Source organism: Entelurus aequoreus, linkage group LG08 (genome assembly GCF_033978785.1).
Source record: "Entelurus aequoreus isolate RoL-2023_Sb linkage group LG08, RoL_Eaeq_v1.1, whole genome shotgun sequence".
Lineage (NCBI taxonomy): Eukaryota > Metazoa > Chordata > Actinopteri > Syngnathiformes > Syngnathidae > Entelurus > Entelurus aequoreus.
Genome location: NC_084738.1, coordinates 17496532 through 17516114, shown reverse-complemented (window position 1 = coordinate 17516114; position 19583 = coordinate 17496532). Strand labels below are relative to the sequence as shown.

Genomic DNA, 19583 nt, shown 5'->3' with positions numbered 1-19583 from the left:
CTGCTGACAAACCGGAACTCTTAGATTCCATAGATTTACTATTACAAATATTTGGACTATGTGTTTCTGAATTTGTTAAAATGATGATTATAGCTCACAGTTAAAACAAAAAAAATGTGAAAAACTGTCAAAACTACATAAGCTGTAGACTACATAAGACTTAGTCTGAATTGAATATATATTTTTAATACCCCTGATCCATGATAATGTTTAGTGACTGATTCATGACGATAAAGGGGTAGTGAAATACTTTTGTTTACTTCCTGTTCTTTCCTCAGATGAGCCACCAGTGCTCACGAAATCCGCCAAAGCCTCTGTGGCCCTGATGTGTATCTCCTTGGTGCTTGTCTTCCTGCTGTGCTTCGGCTTTTCCTGGAGGAGAAGAGATGGTGAGCGACGTCTTTGATAAACATCAAATGTGTTCACTCGAGTGACCCGTCTTTCTGCCCGTCAATCAGAGAAGCAGAAATCTCTGGCGGTGTCGGGAATCATCCTCCCTCCTCGCGTAGTCGTGGGTCAAAAGGGCAGGGTGAGCGTGAGTATCGAAGGCAGGAGGGTGGACCGAGTCCAGACCGCTTGGTTCCTAAATGATACGCCCATCTTTGACACCTCCCTCACAGGTACTAAAACCAACAAAAAGACAGGTAACAAGAGCTGACTGTACACAGTGACTGTAAATGACATTTGTGGCGCCCCCTGTTGGCTGTGGTCAGATGTAATACAGATATCCTTAAAGCAGTGGTCACCAACCTTTTCAAGCCCAAAATCCCTGGTCTCTCTGTTTTTTGTTTGTTTTTTTAAAGACAGCTTTGTGGTATTATTACAGATGTCAACATTTTGTTTTTTTTCTCATTGTGCTTCTTGTTGTTTTCCGAATTTTTGCTGGTGTTTTTAGTTTTTTGTAATGGTTTGGCCAATGGCAAAGGAGTCATGAGCCACAGATGGCCCTTTGCCGTACTTTGAGCACCCCAGCAGTAGAAGCTAATTGTTTATGGCCACTATAGTCTCAGTACCGTAGTATATTTGTCCATCAGCACCGGGAGTAGTAAAATCAGCTGTTCACCTGGCGGGTTTTTCCTTTGCGATGAAGAGTTCAGTTCAGTTCAGTTCAGTTTAGTTCAGTTTATTTTGAACATGCATACGATACAATATAATGCATCACATATTTCCAGTTGTTTCATTACAGCACGTCCGAAAAGGAGTAGGAAGAAGCTGAGCTTATTTAATCGTACCCCTTTTCATACCATACCAATTTTATCCCATTTCCTTGTTCTCTGTAGCAGAACAGTGAATAAATGACAAATAAATAGCGTTCAAGATGTTCATTATAATTCTTGTTCTGTGTACTTTGTGAACACTTGTAGTCTGAACAGTCTCTTAAAGTGAATCATATTGGTGCTCTGTTTGATTTCTTTGGTTAATTCGTTCCATAATTTAATTCCACATACGGATATTTTTAAGGTTTTAAGTGTTGTATACAAATGTTTTAAGGGGATGAAATGGGAAGTCTTTCTTTAGCTGCCGCCTTGTTTTATCATATATTACTGCCTTTGCGCATGTCAATTTTTACAATCAACACAAAGTCCGCACTTTGGAGCAATGTTCACAGACTCTAGTATTTGGCTTGTTAACTGTGTGGGAGGAGAAGACGACAGAGAGGCGATGACGTCGTCTGCTGTCAGCGTGTTTATTGACAGCAGAATATGTGAGTGCGGTGTGGGATTAACCCAAAGATATGTCGTGTGACTATGTGTGAGTATTTTCTGAGTGTGGGTACCAGAGGGTGTTGAGGGTGCGTGTTGAGATGGAGGCGGAAGTCCAATATGGGCAAAGCAGGCTCGTACGTCAGAGGGCAGGCGGATGGTCGAGGACAGGAGCGAGGCGTCGTGGCCAGTGGGCAGGCGTGAGGTCAAAGTCCAGGAAGGCAAGAGGGAATCCAAAAGGGGTCCAGGGAGACGAGACACGCAGCTCGACGACGAGGAAAGACGACGGGAAGCTGGAGGACAACACAACACGAGAGACAGTGAACAGGACGGGAAGGGAACATAGGGGGAGAGAATGCACATGCGAGAAGGCTGGAGACGTGTTGGCTTACTGTACTGGGTACGAGAAGCTACGTTCTGGCACCGGATCTCAAGACGCGCCGGCTTATGAAGGCTGGTCGCTCATCATGGGCAGGTGTACTGATTGCAGATCTCCTGCAGCCGCCACCGCAGCGGAGAGGGAACGCCCGTGGGCGTGGCCCGCGATGCTCTCAGCAGAGCACACAGCAGGATGAGAGGCAGCAGGAGTTTGGCCCATAACATTAACTTCCGCTTGCAGGCGAGCGATGATGATGACGATGATGATGATGTTTACAGAACCTTAAAGTTTGTGGAAGACGTTGTAGAAATTCCACCTGAGCACCGCGTTGCGGAAGAGAGGAAGTCGGTTGATTGCTGAAAGTGTCTTTTCTCATTATGCGTCCCCAAAATGCAAGTCCCCGCATGCAAGAAGAGTTGTTTGATGCCATGCTTTGGGGGTGTGGCCGCGATGTCGAGAGCGGCTGGATGTGATGCTGAAGGCAGAGCGGCAGAGGCGTGCAGGTGTGTTCAGGGGTTAAAAGATGCGTGCCTGTTTGCGGGTATGTTATTCACTCTCTGGGTGGGGTGTCACTGATGTCATATTAGTACTTTTTTCTAATATTTTTGCGATCGACCGGCAGGGTCCCAAAGATCGACTGGTCGATCGCAATTGACGGGTTGGTGACCCCTGCCTTAAACTTATATCATTATCAGACAAATGGTCAATGAGCTTTTAGTTACTAAGTTCCAGAGGCGTTTTGCCATTGGTGGCCATGTGTAATGGGATCAATCTTTGGGGTTTATTAACAGCGCTAGCATGTGGGTTTGAGTTTGAGTTTATTTCGAACATGCAAGCATACAAAACATGATACATCACAATTTCCAGTTTCTCTTTTCAACATGTTCGAAAAGGAGTAGGAAGAAGCAGAGCTTATTTAATCCTACCCCTTTTCTTTTACATAACAGTTGCTAAAACTATTGTTCACTTCCTGTTCTCAATTTACTCACAATATACTCCATAAGTAATCACAATAAAAATAAATAAATAATTAATAATTGGTGAAGTAAGTTATATTTCATATGATGAGATAAGTAAGATTATTTTTGAGAATGTGGTGTATTTGTCAGAAAAATAATAACACAGGCAAGACATTAGGTTTGCATGTTTGCGATATAGTCGATATAAATGATATACATTTGGCCGCCGATAGAGCTTTTAATACTACCGTCATATCATAATAATGCATGGTGATGACACATTCTAAATGTGTGCTGCAAATTTGACAGCAACAAACGAACAAACCAGACTCAGAATTATTTTATTGCTACTGTGGGTTCACAAACTAGGATTTTTTTTGCTACATGAAACATCAACTAGCAAAACTAAGATAACCAAGCTAAAATAAGTGAATTAAAAAAAATAAAATAAAGATTAATAAGATGAATGGACATAAAAGCGTCCTCAACGCAATTTAGCTAATGTCCCTCCACAGTGCAGCTTCCAAATCACTGATCCTCGCCTCCGTTGTGGCAAATAAACAGTTTCTTACATGTAGTATTATCACTGGAGGACTAGGGGACAAGGAATAGCTCAACATGCTACACTACACACCCTAGGAAAGACTAGCTACCTGCTAAACTCGGGCTCTTGTATATAACAGGGGTGGGCAGATCGATACAAATATTGACAGTAACAATACCAAGTATAGTATCAGTATATGGTCAATACTAGTGATAAGATCGACATTTTTTATTATCATGAAAAAAAAATTATTCTCACTTTTGGTATAGTTTGCAAACTCAGGACATAAGAGCCAAAAGTAGTTTTGCTTTTTGTTTAGTTATTGTGCATATTAATTAAAAATATTGTTGCGCAGCTTTTGTTTTTGTCAGATTAAAATTGTGATCAAAAACTTCTGAAAATTTTACTTGAACTGAATATGTCCATTTCTGCCCCTGTAACTACTTGGCATTAGATCGATACCCCAAATTGGTATTATTGCCCAAAACTATTGTAAAGTATCAAGTGTTTATTACATTTTAACAAAAGTGTAACCAGATATTAACAGTAAATGATCAATCAGAATGATAATAGTTTTGATTTTAATTTTGAATTGTTTGTCCATTTTAGTTTCCAAAATAATGTTGTCAATTGTTATTCAGATATTTGCTAAATCTTTTTTTTTTTTCAAATGTAAAAAAAAATAAAAATTTCTACTCCGTTTATTAGTGCTCTTAAAATTATATAAACAATTATATTGTTTTCAGTTATTGATGCATTTAATGCAAAATAAATAAAACTCTCTTAGTTTTATAAGTGAGCATTTGAATGGCACAATCATGATCGATAAATTAATGTAAAATAACAAAGGCGGGAAAAAATTATAAAGAAAAATATTTTAAAAAAGAGGTGGAAAATAATTTTTAAAAATGTAAATATTATCTTAAAAATATGTATGAAGTAAGCAATTAGTGCAGTATGTACAAATGAAAGTGAAAGTAACTGATGTTTTTTATCGTTTGTCAGTGACTAACATTCTGTATGCTTGCTCTCTTGTTGTTCACCTTCATTCTGCTAACAATCCAAATGTAGGACCCTCCACAGCTAACTTTAACTGCCTCTATAACCCGCTAACCACCATCCATCTGCCCTACGGCCTAACTCTCACCTCCCCAGTGTCCGAGAAGGGCCCTCTGCTGCCCGCCAGAGGTGAGATAGGCTACTACAAGCTGCACTCTCAAGGGCCCCTGCACTCCACGGGAAGTGGCGCGCAGCAGCAGATTGTCGCCTCGCTCACCTTCATCCCGCAGATTTCCATCCACAAGGGGGCGGTGTTTAAGTGTCAGGTGTCCTACGCCGGCAAAGACAAGATTGTGATGGAGAGAGTGTCGGAGAGGTTTACCGTGCTGTGTAAGGAGCATGTTTTGTGTTCATTTGTGGGGGGATGCTGGGTGATCATGGACACAAAAGAAATGATGATGTCGTCCTATTCTTCCTGCTGCCACTAGGGTGGCATACTTTGACTTAAGGGGTTTATTTTTTTAGTTGAACACCTGCTTGGATAAATATATCGTAAATACTCTGATCATAGACAGGCTATAAAGCAAAGCAAGAACAGTTGAGTAGCGGAACCAACAAAGCTGCTTGCACTTCAAATGCTGCTACCATATTTTTCAGACTATAAGGCGCACCTAGAATTATTTAATTTCCTCAAAAATCAAAAGTGTGCCTTTTATAACCTGGTGCGCCTAATGTACGTATTGATTCTGGTTGTGTTTACTGACCTCAAACCAATTTTATTTGGTACATGATGGAATGATAAGTGTGGCCAGTAGATGGCAGTCACATGTGTGGACTGCAGGTTGACGCCTTTTCAATAAATAATGCTAGCAAGTACGGTTAAGCAAGCAAGACCAAAACTTTGATGTTTCATTGAGAATATTACACACGGCGCTCAAAAATCTGTCAAAATAATTGATGGATTGTCGGAACATTACGACTACCATAGTCAGACGTACTGTGCTTCAACATACGGGTATTATTATGGTGTGTGTATAGGCACCCCTAAATGGCACCTATTAGGAGATACACTACCGTTCAAAAGTTTGGGGTCACATTGAAATGTCCTTATTTTTGAGGAAAAGCACTGTACTTTTCAATGAAGATAACTTTAAACTAGTCTTAACTTGAAAGAAATACACTCTATACATTGCTAATGTGGTAAATGACTATTCTAGCTGCAAATGTTTGGTTTTTGGTGCAATATCTACATAGGTGTATAGAGGCCCATTTCCAGAAACTATCACTCCAGTGTTCTAATGGTACAATGTGTTTGCTCATTGGCTCAGAAGGCTAATTGATGATTAGATAACCCTTGTGCAATCATGTCCACACATCTGAAAACAGTTTAGCTCGTTACAGAAGCTACAAAACTGACCTTCCTTTGAGCAGATTGAGTTTCTGGAGCATCACATTTGTGGGGTCAATTAAACGCTCAAAATGGCCAGAAAAAGAGAACTTTCATCTGAAACTCGACAGTCTATTCTTGTTCTTAGAAATGAAGGCTATTCCACAAAATTGTTTGGGTGACCCCAAACTTTTGAACGGTAGTGTATATTATCTGGCGTTTTGTTTCACCGCATTATGCAAAACCAACTTTTCTTACCTATTGGTACCTGCTGATGTGTATTTGGGATCTGCATAAGTCCCAAAAATGTGCGCCATAGTCAATAAACTCATTTTTTGTTATCCTCTTGTTGTTAGACATCCATCCTCTGCTGTTGCCAGTTCTAAAACAAAGTGACGTATAGTTCGAACTTAATCTGTCAGTAAACTTGATATGGAAGCGCTAAAAACTACAACAAAAGATGACAGGGAGAAGACGCAGCAAAAAACGGCGCATCCTAAAGAGACTGTCAGAAATATTATAATCCAGTGCGCCTTATGGACCGAAAAGTGTGGTTCTTATTCCTGCAGCGACATCAAGATGTTTCTACAGCCGCACCTGTTACTGCTAGCGATGTAACGAGTTCCGTCATAATGATAAACCGCGATAAAATGCCAGACCGGCAGTATCGCCGTTTTAAATTTGAATTACTGTAAAACCGTGATGGATTACCTCATTTTTAAAAAAGATCACAGTGCTGCTGCTCATTCCCCAGAGAAACAGCAAGCGTGCTAATCGCTCGCTAGTTTGAATACTAAAGTTAAAGTACAAATGATTGTCACAGACACACGAGGTGTGGCGAAATTATTCTCTGCATTTTACCCATGACCCTTGATCACCCCCTGGGAGGTGAGGGGAGCAGTGAGCAGCAGTGGTGGCCGCGCCCGGGAATAATTTTTGGTGATTTAAAGGCCTACTGAAACCCACTACTACCGACCACGCAGTCTGATAGTTTATATATCAATGATGAAATCTTAACATTGCAACACATGCCAATACGGCCGGTTTAACTTATAAAGTTCAATTTTAAATTTCCCGGGAAACTTCCGGCTGAAAACGTCTAGGTATGATGACGTTTGCGCGTGACGTCAAGGGTTGAAGGAGACATTTTGGAATAGCACGGTCGCCAGCTTAAATTGTCTGTTTTCATCGCTAAATTCCACAGTATTCTGGACATCTGTGTTGGTGAATCTTTTGCAATTTGTTCAATTAACAATGGAAACTGCAAAGAAGAAAGCTGTAGGTGGAATCGGTGTATTAGCGGCTGGCTGCAGCAACACAACCAGGAGGACTATGAGTTGGATAGCAGACGCGCTACCGTGAGTACAGCTTTGGCTTCCAAACATTAGATCGCTTGCCCGTACGTGCGTGGCGCTATGTGCATGTCACGTACGTAACTTTGGGGAAATATATGTTTCTTGCCGACTCTGATGGCGGCCGGGGTGTCGTCGAAAGCTACAACGCCCACCGCCGCGCCGCTGTCCTCACCTTGACTTCCTCCGTCTCCGGGCCGCCGACCGCATCGATGATCGGGTGAAGTCCTTCGTCACACCGTCGATCGCTGGAAAGCAGGTGAGCACGGGTCGTGATGAGCAGATGAGAGCTGGCGTAGGTGGAGAGCTAATGTTTTTAGCATAGCTCTGTCGAGGTCCCGTGGCTAAGTTAGCATCGATGGCGTTGTTAGCAACAGCATTGCTAGGCTTCGCCGGCGGTACAGCATTAACCGTGTGGTTACAGGTCCTGGGTTTAATAGTAATAGTAGTATTGTTGATCTTCTGTCTATCCTTCCAGTCAGGGGCTTATTTCGTCTGTTTCTATATGCAGTTAAGCACGATGCTATCACGTTAGCTCCGTAGCTAAAGTGCTTCGCCGATGTATTGTCGTGGAGATAAAAGTCACTGTGAATGTCCATTTCGCGTTCTCGACTCTCATTTTCAAGAGGATATAGTATCCGAGGTGGTTTAAAATACAAATCCGTGATCCACAATAGAAAAAGGAGAGAGTGTGGAATCCAATGAGCCCTTGTACCTAAGTTACGGTCAGAGCGAAAAAAGATACGTCCTGCACTGCACTCTAATCCTTCACTCTCACATTCCTCATCCAAGAATCTTTCATCCTGGCTCAAATTAATAGGGTAATCGTCACTTTCTCGGTCCGGATTGCTCTCGCTGCTGGTGTAAACAATGTGCAAATGTGAGGAGCCCTTCAACCTGTGACGTCACGCTACTTCCGGTACAGGCAAGGCTTTTTTATCAGCGACCAAAACGTTATCGTCGATGTTCTCTACTAAATCCTTTCAGCAAAAATATGGCAATATCGCGAAATTATCAAGTATGACACAGAATGGATCTGCTATTCCCGTTTAAATAAGAAAATGTCATTTCAGTAGGCCTTTAACCACCAATTCCAACCCTTGATGCTGAGTGCCAAGCAGGGAGGGAACGGGTCCCATTTTTATAGTCTTTGGTATGACTTGGCTGGGGTTTGAACTCACAACCTACCGATCTCGGGGCGGACACTCTAACCAGTAGGCCACTGAGTAGGTACTACAGTACTTACTCAGTATAGTAATACTATTGAATATATATTAATATTGATATCAAATATCAATACTAACAGTAATACAAGACACAACATCTTTCCCCATTACAAACAACACCCATTTTGCCTTTAATATTAAACACTCTAAAACCTTTACGAATTAAAACAGAAGAAGAGAAACACTCAAATAATAATAGAACAATATGTGATGTTTTGATGTGTGTGTTTATTTATTTTTTTTAAAAATGTTGTCACTGGATTTTTAGTGCGTACACAAGGTACTTTTTGAGCACATTCAACAATATTGTGGTAATGCTTTATAACTACTCATTTTAGTCACAATAACCTTTATATGAAATAATATTATCGTTACATCCCTAGTTACAGCCAAGGTTTTTTTAGCTCTGCAGATTAACAGTATAGAGGCATTCATTTGAGCATTTACGATATTTGTATCTTTTCTCTCTCAGCTGCACCAGAAGTATCCGAAATTCAACTGGCAGAGACTCCAAATGACTCCGGTAAGGCAGAGGTTCAACTGTGTTGTTAGGACTGTGATATATATTTATGACGTTTACACCTGGCTATGCTAAAACCCCCCATGTAAATATAGCTACAGTAGTATTAAAAATGTTCCCAAGATTTACCTGTAATTTGTTTTCCAGACATCATCAGTCTGACGGTGCGGGCATCCCATTTCCACCCTGATGTCATCACCTTCCGCTGGTTCTGCCAGGGGGGCGAGCTGAGCCCCGTGGCCTCCCAGGCCTCGTCCTCCCCTCGACCCAATCCTGAGGGCTTTTTTTCCGCCTTCAGTCAGTGTAAACTACCTCGCAGTGAATTAGAGCAGGGGGGCACCAGAGTGTGGGTCAGCGTCCATCACATCGCTCTCAAGCAGCCGGTCACCCGCGAGACCAGAGGTCAGAAGGCAGACTGATTGTTGTGTGACAATATTAACATTAACGCCTCACACTTTTTCTCCAGGCTTCATCAAGCAGCCGCGCGTGTCCGACATCATCAGCGCCGCCTCCCTCTCGACGGACCAGACTTTGACCCTCGGGTGTGAGATCACGGATTTCTACCCTCCCAACGTGACGGTCACCTGGCTGAAGGTGAGAAAAGGCGAGCGAGACGACAGCGAGGACCAGGTTATGGAGGGGGGAGAGCTGTGGGGCCCTACGGAGATTCAGCCCAGGCTCTACAGAACCACCGCCACTTTGAGGACCACAGCCCACCAGGAGAAAAAACAGCGGGGGGACGGGATCAAATGCAGAGTGGAGCACGCTTCCCTGCATGAACCCATTGAGAGATTTTGGAAAAATGTTGACATTGGTAAGAATCACTCAATTAGCTGCATTTTTTAATTTAAGAAAGGTAGTCAGAATTGGCTTATTTGTTGTCTCCTTGTTGCTCGGCATAATTTAAAATCAAACCACTTGTTAAAAAAATGCGGTGGTTAGCCTAATCATTTCATCGTTCTGCCACTATTACATAGTGATGCAGTACAAATTCAAAGGAAACATTGCCCTCTAGTGGCTCTAGTTGGGTAATGCACCCTTGCACAATGCAAAATGTTTAGATATACAGTAATTTACATAGAAATAGAAATAAATATATATATATATATATATATATATATATATATATATATATATATATATATATATATATATATATATATATATACAAGCATTTGTTTATTAAATCTATAATATTTTAGTTTTGGGCTTTTTACAAGGTACATATTTTCAACTTTTTTTGTTGTTATTGTTATCATTAGGAATTCTGAATACTTTTATACAGGATAGCACTTCCAACAGAGCTTTACAATACAAGGGTTATGACTGAGATAATAGTATGAGTAGTATGAGAAGTATAATACAGTACTACAAACAATCTGCTCTTGATGAATAACATTACCCTCTGGTGGCTATAGTGGGCACTGCACCCTGCATAATTATTAAATATACAGTACTTTTACATAGAGATAATAATATATACAATCAATTATTTGTTCTTTAATCTTTTTATACTTTAGTGTTTTTTTTACCAATGCACATATTTTTCACCATTTAATGTTTTTATTATTGTTATGAAATTTGACTACTGGTACTTTTTATAGGATGGTGTTTCCAAAAACAGTATTACAGTACAAAGATTATGAGACAAGTATATCACAACAAATAATCACACAATTGAATCACTACTCTCTTTTGAAAAGAAGAAAAACCCTTTTGTGGCTCTAGTGGGGCATTGCCCTGACACAATGCATAGGTAAATATACAGTATTTTACATAGGAAAAAAATAATACATACATTAACTTATTTGTTCTTTATTTTAATTATAGTATTTTGGGTGTTTTTTGTTTTTTTTAGAGTGAACATTTTTTTTTTTTTATTATGAAATCCATACTACAGTACAAAGTTAATGAGACAAATGTATTAGTACAAATTATATCATAATTGAATCACTACTCTTTCGAGCTAGAGTGGAAATACTCTCCAAAATAATCTGCCTCATTTTGAAGAAGTAACTTTAGAGGAACTCTCACGACTTGTTAATCAGACAAAACAAACATCATGTTGATTCACTTCCTGGAAAACTCATCAAGCAGCTGTTTGCAACATTAGTACCATCGGTGCTAAATATTATTAACTTATCACTCTCCTCCTGTATTGTTCCCTTAGATCAGGGGTGTCAATATCATTTTAGCTCAGGGGCCGCATGGCGGAAAATCTATTCCCACTTGGGCCCGACGGGTAAAATCATGGCATAATAACTTAAAAATACAACTACGACAACTTCAGATTGTTTTCTTTGTTTTATTTTGGCCCAAAACAGAACAAGGCCATTCTGAAAATGTACATATCACAAATAATCCTTTTGACAAAACACTTCAAGTTAGTAAAACATTTTGAGGGGAAAAATGAGTGCAGTTTAAAAAACAACATTAAAAACACAGTGAAATTAGACTGAATCTCAGTGTTTCTACAAACCAATTAAACTTTAAGTCACAGCCCATCTATGATTGTACAGAAACAAAATGAGGCATAAATAAAAACGCTTCTATGTATCAACTACCTCATTAGTGATTTCCATTGTTGACTTTCTTTAAATTTGCACAGAAGAAAATCTTTTTCACAGAACTATATCAATGTGCAGTGTCTCATCCAGCGTTTTAAGTGAGTTACCAATTGTTTACTTTAATCCTCTCTCGTTTGAGTAACACAAAAACAACCTTCTTTCATCTTCGTAATATTGCAAAAAATCTGTCCCATTTTGTCCACCAGTGACGTGTCGATCATTGTACATGCGCTTGTTACATATTGTCTTGATTACTGAAGAAAAAAAAAACAGACATACCCAGAAAAATTCCTAATACACGTATTTTTGGTACTCCAATCTAAAATACCTCTTACAGTAATCAATCACATTTTATATTCAGTTTTACACATTAAGAAAACAATTACAGCCATACTGTATACCAGAGCTAGGCAAATATTTTGACTCGGGGGCCACATTGAGAGAAAAAAATGTGTCTGGGGGGCCAAGGTGTATGTGTGTATAAATTATATATACACATTTAGCTGTAAAAATCTGCTGTACAGTGTGTGTGTTTTGGTCCCTTTTTTTTTCAGGAACACTATTACGAAAAGTCACAATGTCCCATAGAATTCTAAAAAAGTTATGACAGATCACCTCAAAAAAATGGAATGGAATTCCCCAGTTTTTTACTGAATAGGACACCCAAAATGTACATTAAAATATAGAAAGTGGGATTTACAATATTAACTATGAACAATAAAACACTGAATATTAACAACATATGAACATCGCTCTTCTTTTACTTCTCAGACCAGCTCCTCGATAGACATATTTTGCAATCAAACAAAAAACAACAAAAATAAAAAAAACAGCAAAATATGAATGCAATGACACCTACAATATGATATATCATCACTTTTATGTAGAAATTCGTTGTACAAATTTGCTTCTGCATCTGTTTCTGACACACGCGTTTCGGGCTGGCTGCTCTGAACACAAACCCCGGCCACTCTGCGTTGTTCCTCGTCTGAGCTGCTGCGACGTAGATTACCGTAATAACTTGTATAACACCCAAAAGCGCAGATTTCAACCATTGAAATACTTTCTATAGTTCAAGACTTACTGTCATTTAAAAACAGCACTGCACATTATAATGGCGGCTACAGTTTTGATGTTAAAGGTCTAAAAACATTATGTAGAACGTGTGGCCGGCAGGCCGTATTTTGCGCGGGTCTGCTGTATACTGTATTGTACTTTAAAACACATTCAGTTACACAACATCAATTGATTGAAGTCTGATGATTTTTTTGGAGGGAGTGAACTTTTTTTATGCAAATCTCGCAGTTACTATTACTACTCTGTATTAACTACAAACCCCGTTTCCATATGAGTTGGGAAATTGTGTTAGATGTAAATATAAACGGAATACAATAATTTGCAAATCCTTTTCAACTCATATTCAATTGAATGCACTACAAAGACCAGATATTTGATGTTCAAACTCATAAACTTTATTTTTTTTTTGCAAATAATAATTAACTTGGAATTTCATGGCTGCAACACGTGCCAAAATAGTTGGGAAAGGGCATGTTCACCACTGTGTTACATGGCCTTTCCTTTTAACAACACTCAGTAAACGTTTGGGAACTGAGGAGACACATTTTTGAAGCTTCTCAGGTGGAATTATTTCCCATTCTTGCTTGATGTACAGCTTAAGTTGTTCAACAGTCTGGGGGTCTCCCTTGTGCTATTTTAGGCTTCATAATGCGCCACACATTTTCAATGGGAGACAGGTCTGGACTACAGGCAGGCCAGTCTAGTACCCGCACTCTTTTACTATGAAGCCACGTTGATGTAACACGTGGCTTGGCATTGTCTTGCTGAAATAAGCAGGGGCGTCCATGGTAACGTTGCTTGGATGGCAAGGCGAAGTTGGTAGAGTGGCCGGGCCAGCAATCGGAGGGTTGCTGGTTACTGGGGTTCAATCCCCACCTTCTACCATCCTAGTCACGTCCGTTGTGTCCTTGGGCAAGACACTTCACCCTTGCTCCTGATGGCTGCTGGTTAGCGCCTTGCATGGCAGCTCCCGCCATCAGTGTGAGAATGTGTATGTGAATGGGTGAATGTGGAAATACTGTCAAAGCGCTTTGAGTACCTTGAAGGTAGAAAAGCGCTATACAAGTATAACCCATTTATCATTTATAACATATGTTGCTCCAAAACCTGTATGTACCTTTCAGCATTAATGGCGCCTTCACAGATGTGTAAGTTACCCATGTCTTGGGCACTAATACACCCCCATACCATCACAGATGCTGGCTTTTCAACTTTGCGCCTATAACAATCCGGATGGTTCTTTTCCTCTTTGGTCCGGAGGACACGACGTCCACAGTTTCCAAAAACAATTTGAAATGTGGACTCGTCAGACCACAGAACACTTTTCCACTTTGTATCAGTCCATCTTAGATGAGCTCAGGCCCAGCGAAGATGACGGCGTTTCTGGGTGTTGTTGATAAACGGTTTTCGCCTTGCATAGGAGAGTTTTAACTTGCACTTACAGATGTAGCGACCAACTGTAGTTACTGACAGTGGGTTTCTGAAGTGTTCCTGAGCCCATGTGGTGATATCCTTTACACACTGATGTCGCTTGTTGATGCAGTACAGCCTGAGGGATCGAAGGTCACGGGCTCAGCTGCTTACGTGCAGTGATTTCTCCAGATTCTCTGAACCCTTTGATGATATTACGGACCGTAGATGGTGAAATCCCTAAATTCTTTGCAATAGCTGGTTGAGAAAGGTTTTTCTTAAACTGTTCAACAATTTGCTCACGCATTTGTTGACAAAGTGGTGACCCTCACCCCATCCTTGTTTGTGAATGACTGAGCATTTCATGGAATCTACTTTTATACCCAATCATGGCACCCACCTGTTCCCAATTTGCCTGTTCACCTGTGGGATGTTCCAAATAAGTGTTTGATGAGCATTCCTCAACTTTATCAGTATTTATTGCCACCTTTCCCAACTTCTTTGGCACGTGTTGCTGGCATCAAATTCTAAAGTTAATGATTATTTGCACAAAAAAAAAAGTTTATGAGTTTGAACATCAAATATGTTGTCTTTTTATCATATTCAACTGAATATGGGTTGAAAATGATTTGCAAATCATTGTATTCCGTTTATATTTACATCTAACACAATTTCCCAACTCATATGGAAACGGGGTTTGTATAAAATACTAGCTAGTGGTGGTGGGTCCAGTGAAGCACTATAAAGTACTAAATGAATGTCACTAGATTGTGATTGACTTACTTTGCACTTCTCCTCTTTCACAGTTGCTCCCACTATCCCTTTGTCCATTTCGGTGTGTTGGAGCAGCGAAGGCGTGGGCGTGTTCTCTCTCATGTTAAAAGGGGGTCACCCCAAGGTCAAACTACAGTGGACAGCGGGCGGCGCTACCCTCTCGCCACTGGTGTCCAATGAGACAGAAGAGATCGGGGACGACGGGCTGAGGGAGCTCAAAAGTGTGTGCGCTCTCGAGAGGACCACGCGACCACCCAGTCGGACTCCAAAACAAAGGAACAGGCACAGAATAAGTACTTATTTTGGAAAAAAAAGATGTTTGAAGTAGAGATGTCCGATAATGGCTTTTTTGCCGATATTCCGATATTGTCCAACTCTTAACTACCGATTCCGATATCAACCGATACCGATATATACAGTCGTGGAATTATTATGCCTAATTTTGTTGTGATGCCCCGCTGGATGCATTAAACAATGTAACAAGGTTTTCCAAAATAAATCAACTCAAGTTATGGAAAAAAATGCCAACATGGAACTGCCATATTTATTATTGAAGTCACAAAGTGCATTATTTTTTTAACATGCCTCAAAACAGCAGCTTGGAATTTGGGACATGAGCATGAGGAGGTTGAGGTGGGCGGGGTTGAGGTGTGTGGGAGGGGGGGGGGGTTATTTTGTAGCGTCCCGGAGGAGTTAGTGCTGCAAGGGGTTCTGGGTATTTGTTCTGTTGTGTTTATGTTGTGTTACGGTGCGGATGTTCTCCCGAAATGTGTTTGTCATTCTTGTTTGGTGTGGGTTCACAGTGTGGCGCATATTTGTAACAGTGTTAAAGTTGTTTATACGGCTACCCTCAGTGTGACCTGTATGGCTGTTGATCAAGTATGCTTTGCATTCACTCATGTGTGTGAAAAGCCGTAGATATTATGTGATTGGGCCGGCACGTAAATGCAGTGCCTTTAAGGCACGCCCCCAATATTGTTGTCTAGGTGGAGATCGGAAGAAATTCGGGAGAATGGTTGCCCCGGGAGATTTTCGGGAGGGGCACTGAAAATCGTGAGTCTCCCGGGAAAATCGGGAGGGTTGGCAAGTATGACTGGGAGACGCAACTGCTCTGTACTTCTCCCTACGTTCGTGTACCACTCCGTACAGCGGCGTTTTAAAAAGTCATAAATTTTACTTTTTGAAACCGATATTACATTTTAAAGCATTTATCGGCAGTCTGATATTATCGGACATCTCTAGTTTGAAGTGCAGGAAAGTGCTTCCATTTGAGAAACAAAGTGGTACCGCAGTATATGACGGTCATTTTGTATTCTGTTTTGGTTACAGAAACAAAAGCAGTGGTCACAGACCCGAACGCTGAAGAGATAGCGTACATCGACGAAAAAGAGGACGGAGAGAACAACAACAACAACGTGGAAAAATACGAAGAAACAAAGTTGTCCGATGTGGATGAGGGAAGCGATGAGGAGGACGAGGAACGAGAGTGGGACTCCGGTGCGCTGCGCATCAACAAGGTGGATTTGAGGCAGGGCAGCAGAGAAAGCGAGAGGGCTCGCCTGCGGGTGTGTGTGGAGCTGACACACCCTGCACTCACACTTCCTGTTTACAGAAGCTGGACAGGTATTAGGACACACAAAACATCACAAATAGCGTTGCTTGTATTCCGTCACGTGACTTTTTCCCGGAAGTAAAAAAACAGTGGTGGTCAACCAAGTCAAGATGGCTTTTGTACAGAAAGCAGTCCGTAAACTATCTGAGTACGCCAGAGGCCGAGATCTTCCTGCAAAAAGCAGATATGAGCAAAGAGTCAAACTATGCGAGAGAATCTATCACTATACTTCATCAAAAAATATTTGTCGAGTGATGAAGGGTTATCGCGTGGTCGCGTTCCCAAGACATGTCAAAAATATCTTGTGCTCCAGTCATCGTTCTACACGGCAAAACAGATGAAAACTTGGAAAAGAATGGAGGTCTACAACTCCTTTGTGTGTGGCTGGGTCAAGGAAATTGGTATCAAGACCCTCCCGGATAAATCATGCATCGTTTTTGCTTGAGTAAGATTGAGTTTCATGATTCAACTTCACGTCTACAGCCGTGTTTGTTGCCTTGTTGTTGTTGTTGCAGGAGCCCTTTACGAGCATGTGTGTTTTTCCTCCGACTTTTACAAAATATAACTAGATGTCAACATTGCGTATGTGCTGTACACTTAATTTATGATTGCTGCATTTGGTAAAAGCTTTATTCTTTTTGGTTACGCTCACATTTGCTTTCTTTTATTTAGAGTCACCGAGTTGGTGGTTTACGAAACACTCATAGCAAACATGTATTGTAAGAAATACAAATAATATCAAGAAAATACTTAAATGGGAAATAATAAACGTTAAAGTATATCAAACAAACCTAAAGTGATCACTGCAAACTTGTGCATTATTTGACTCTGCTCCCTTGGACTAGAGTATGTGCCACTTTTCTCTTTGTCGTTTCGTAAAATGTTTCACTTTTCCTCCCTTCTTGATTACCTCTCGAGGAACTTCGAAGGAACGTTTATCCTTTTCGCGATTTGTATGGTTCGCACAGCCGAAAACAATGAAAGCATAGGACAATTTTCTTCGTGAAAGGCTAAATGGCGCCTATTAGGGGTGTGGGAAAAAATCGATTCCAATTCGAATCGCGATTCTCACATTGTGCGATTCAGAATCGATTCTCTTTTTTTTTTTATCTTTTTTTTTTTTTTTTTTTTTTAATTAATCAATCCAACAAAACAATACACAGCAATACCATAACAATGCAATCCAATTCCAAAGCCAAACCCGACCCAGCAACAGTCAGAACTGCAATAAACAGAGCAATTGAGAGGAGACACAAACACGACACAGAACAAACCAAAAGTAGTGAAACAAAAATGAATATTATCAACAACAGTATCAATATTAGTTACAATTTCAACATAGCAGTGATTAAAAATCCCTCATTGACATTATCATTAGACATTTATAAAAGAATTTAAAAAATGAACAATAGTCACAGTGGCTTACACTTGCATCGCATCTCATAAGCTTGACAACACACTGTCCAATATTTTCACAAAGATAAAATAAGTCATATTTTTAGTTCATTTAATAGTTAAAACAAATTTACATTGATGCAATAAGTTGATAAAACATTGTCCTTTACAATTATAAAAGCTTTTTACAAAAATCTACTACTCTGCTTGCATGTCAGCAGACTGGGGTAGATCCTGCTGAAATCCTATGTATTGAATGAATAGAGAATCCTTTTGAATCGGGAAAAAAATTGTTTTTGAATCGAGAATCGTGTTGAATTGAAAAAAAAAAAGATTTTGAATCGAATCGTGACCCCAGGAATCGATATTGAATTGAATCGTGGGACACCCAAAGATTCACATCGCCTATAGTACCCATTGAGAACAGATGCTAGCTTGACCACCACGCATATTTAATGAGCCGGACATGACGTCATGTAAATCCAAGCAATAGTGTGGTATGCACCGTAAAATATTATTTTCTTTTTTCTTCTAGAGCCCATTGAGGAAATATCTTCCATGTGAACACCTGACAGCTACGAAAACTACTGTTATTATATTCCAGTGAAAATGTTTAGTAAATAGAAATGACTACTATAGCTCCATTTTTATTCGTCTGGTAGTTTAGATCTTTATTTATTATTGTTATTGTATGCTTGTATTTTTGTACAAATATATTATATGAATAAAAACCATCAAAATAAGCATTTTAGAATAAAATCTGACTTCATTCTGAGGGGGGGAAATATGTGTGTGTCGATGTGTCGTCTGTGCCCAGGCCCATTAAGTTCCCCTTTTAAGTCATACTTCTCTTTGTATTTTATTTTTGGTTTAATTGTTTTGCTGCATCACCATATTGCAAGCCAGGCTTACTGTGTTGCACACCGGATGTGGTTTGGGGTTTTTAGTTCCCCTGGCTATGCTGTGTTGATAGTTACACAAAGCCATGTAGTAATGCACTTTTTTTTTGTTGGTACACTCATGTTGGGAGATACATAAACTCTACGATAAAGTATTTTAAAAAATAAGGACATTAATACACATACTATATATATATATGAATAAATGTAATACATATACATAATATAGTTGACATTCACAGTTCATATTGAAAGCTGGTTTGAATGAATGGGTTATTCCGTTTAACTGTGTGAGAGGGTCAAAACAATAGAAATACGTATAAATAGCACATATTGGTCAATTCTGGTAGGATATCAACATATCTTGTGTTAAAATGTAAAAAAAAATTTACTGGCGTTTTGAGTTTAGAAAGCATACAAATAACTGTGGTAAATTAAACAAAACAAAAAACAAAACGGAAGTCAAATTTGTACTGAAAATGTTGGCATTGGCTCGACGCCACTTACTAATAAATGCAGTGCCAGTATTGTCGATACCGATATAATACTTATGAATTGAACTGTTTCAAGCTCCTTGAATGATTTGCCTTTTTTGCCTTTTTTTAAATCACAATACAGGAAAATGAAATAAAAAAAAAAAAATTTTAATCAACAAACTTATTTGTGAACAATATTGGTCAATTCTGGTCGGGATATCAACATATCTTGTATTAAAATGTAAATATTTTTTACTGGCATTTTGAGTTTAGAAAGCATACAAATAACTGTGGTAAATTAAAC

The 19583-nt window shown here is 39.8% G+C and overlaps 1 protein-coding gene across 2 annotated transcripts in view; it reads left to right on the top strand.

Moving 5' to 3' along the window:
- Positions 1-18679, top strand: part of si:ch211-180a12.2 (uncharacterized) — a 113610-nt gene extending 94931 nt beyond the window's left edge. Inside the window, exons 5-13 of one of the 2 annotated variants that reach the window (XM_062055774.1) lie at positions 279-389; positions 459-620; positions 4741-4974; positions 9022-9072; positions 9217-9471; positions 9536-9883; positions 14930-15190; positions 16227-16520; positions 18440-18679. In XM_062055774.1, the coding sequence (XP_061911758.1) occupies positions 279-389; positions 459-620; positions 4741-4974; positions 9022-9072; positions 9217-9471; positions 9536-9883; positions 14930-15190; positions 16227-16520; positions 18440-18468 (1745 nt within the window). In that variant the 3' untranslated portion in view covers positions 18469-18679. Of the gene's footprint in view, positions 1-278; positions 390-458; positions 621-4656; positions 4975-9021; positions 9073-9216; positions 9472-9535; positions 9884-14929; positions 15191-16226; positions 16521-18439 lie in introns of both variants that reach the window. The other variant, XM_062055773.1, reaches the window with a different exon arrangement.
- The last annotated feature ends 904 nt before the right edge of the window (positions 18680-19583 follow it).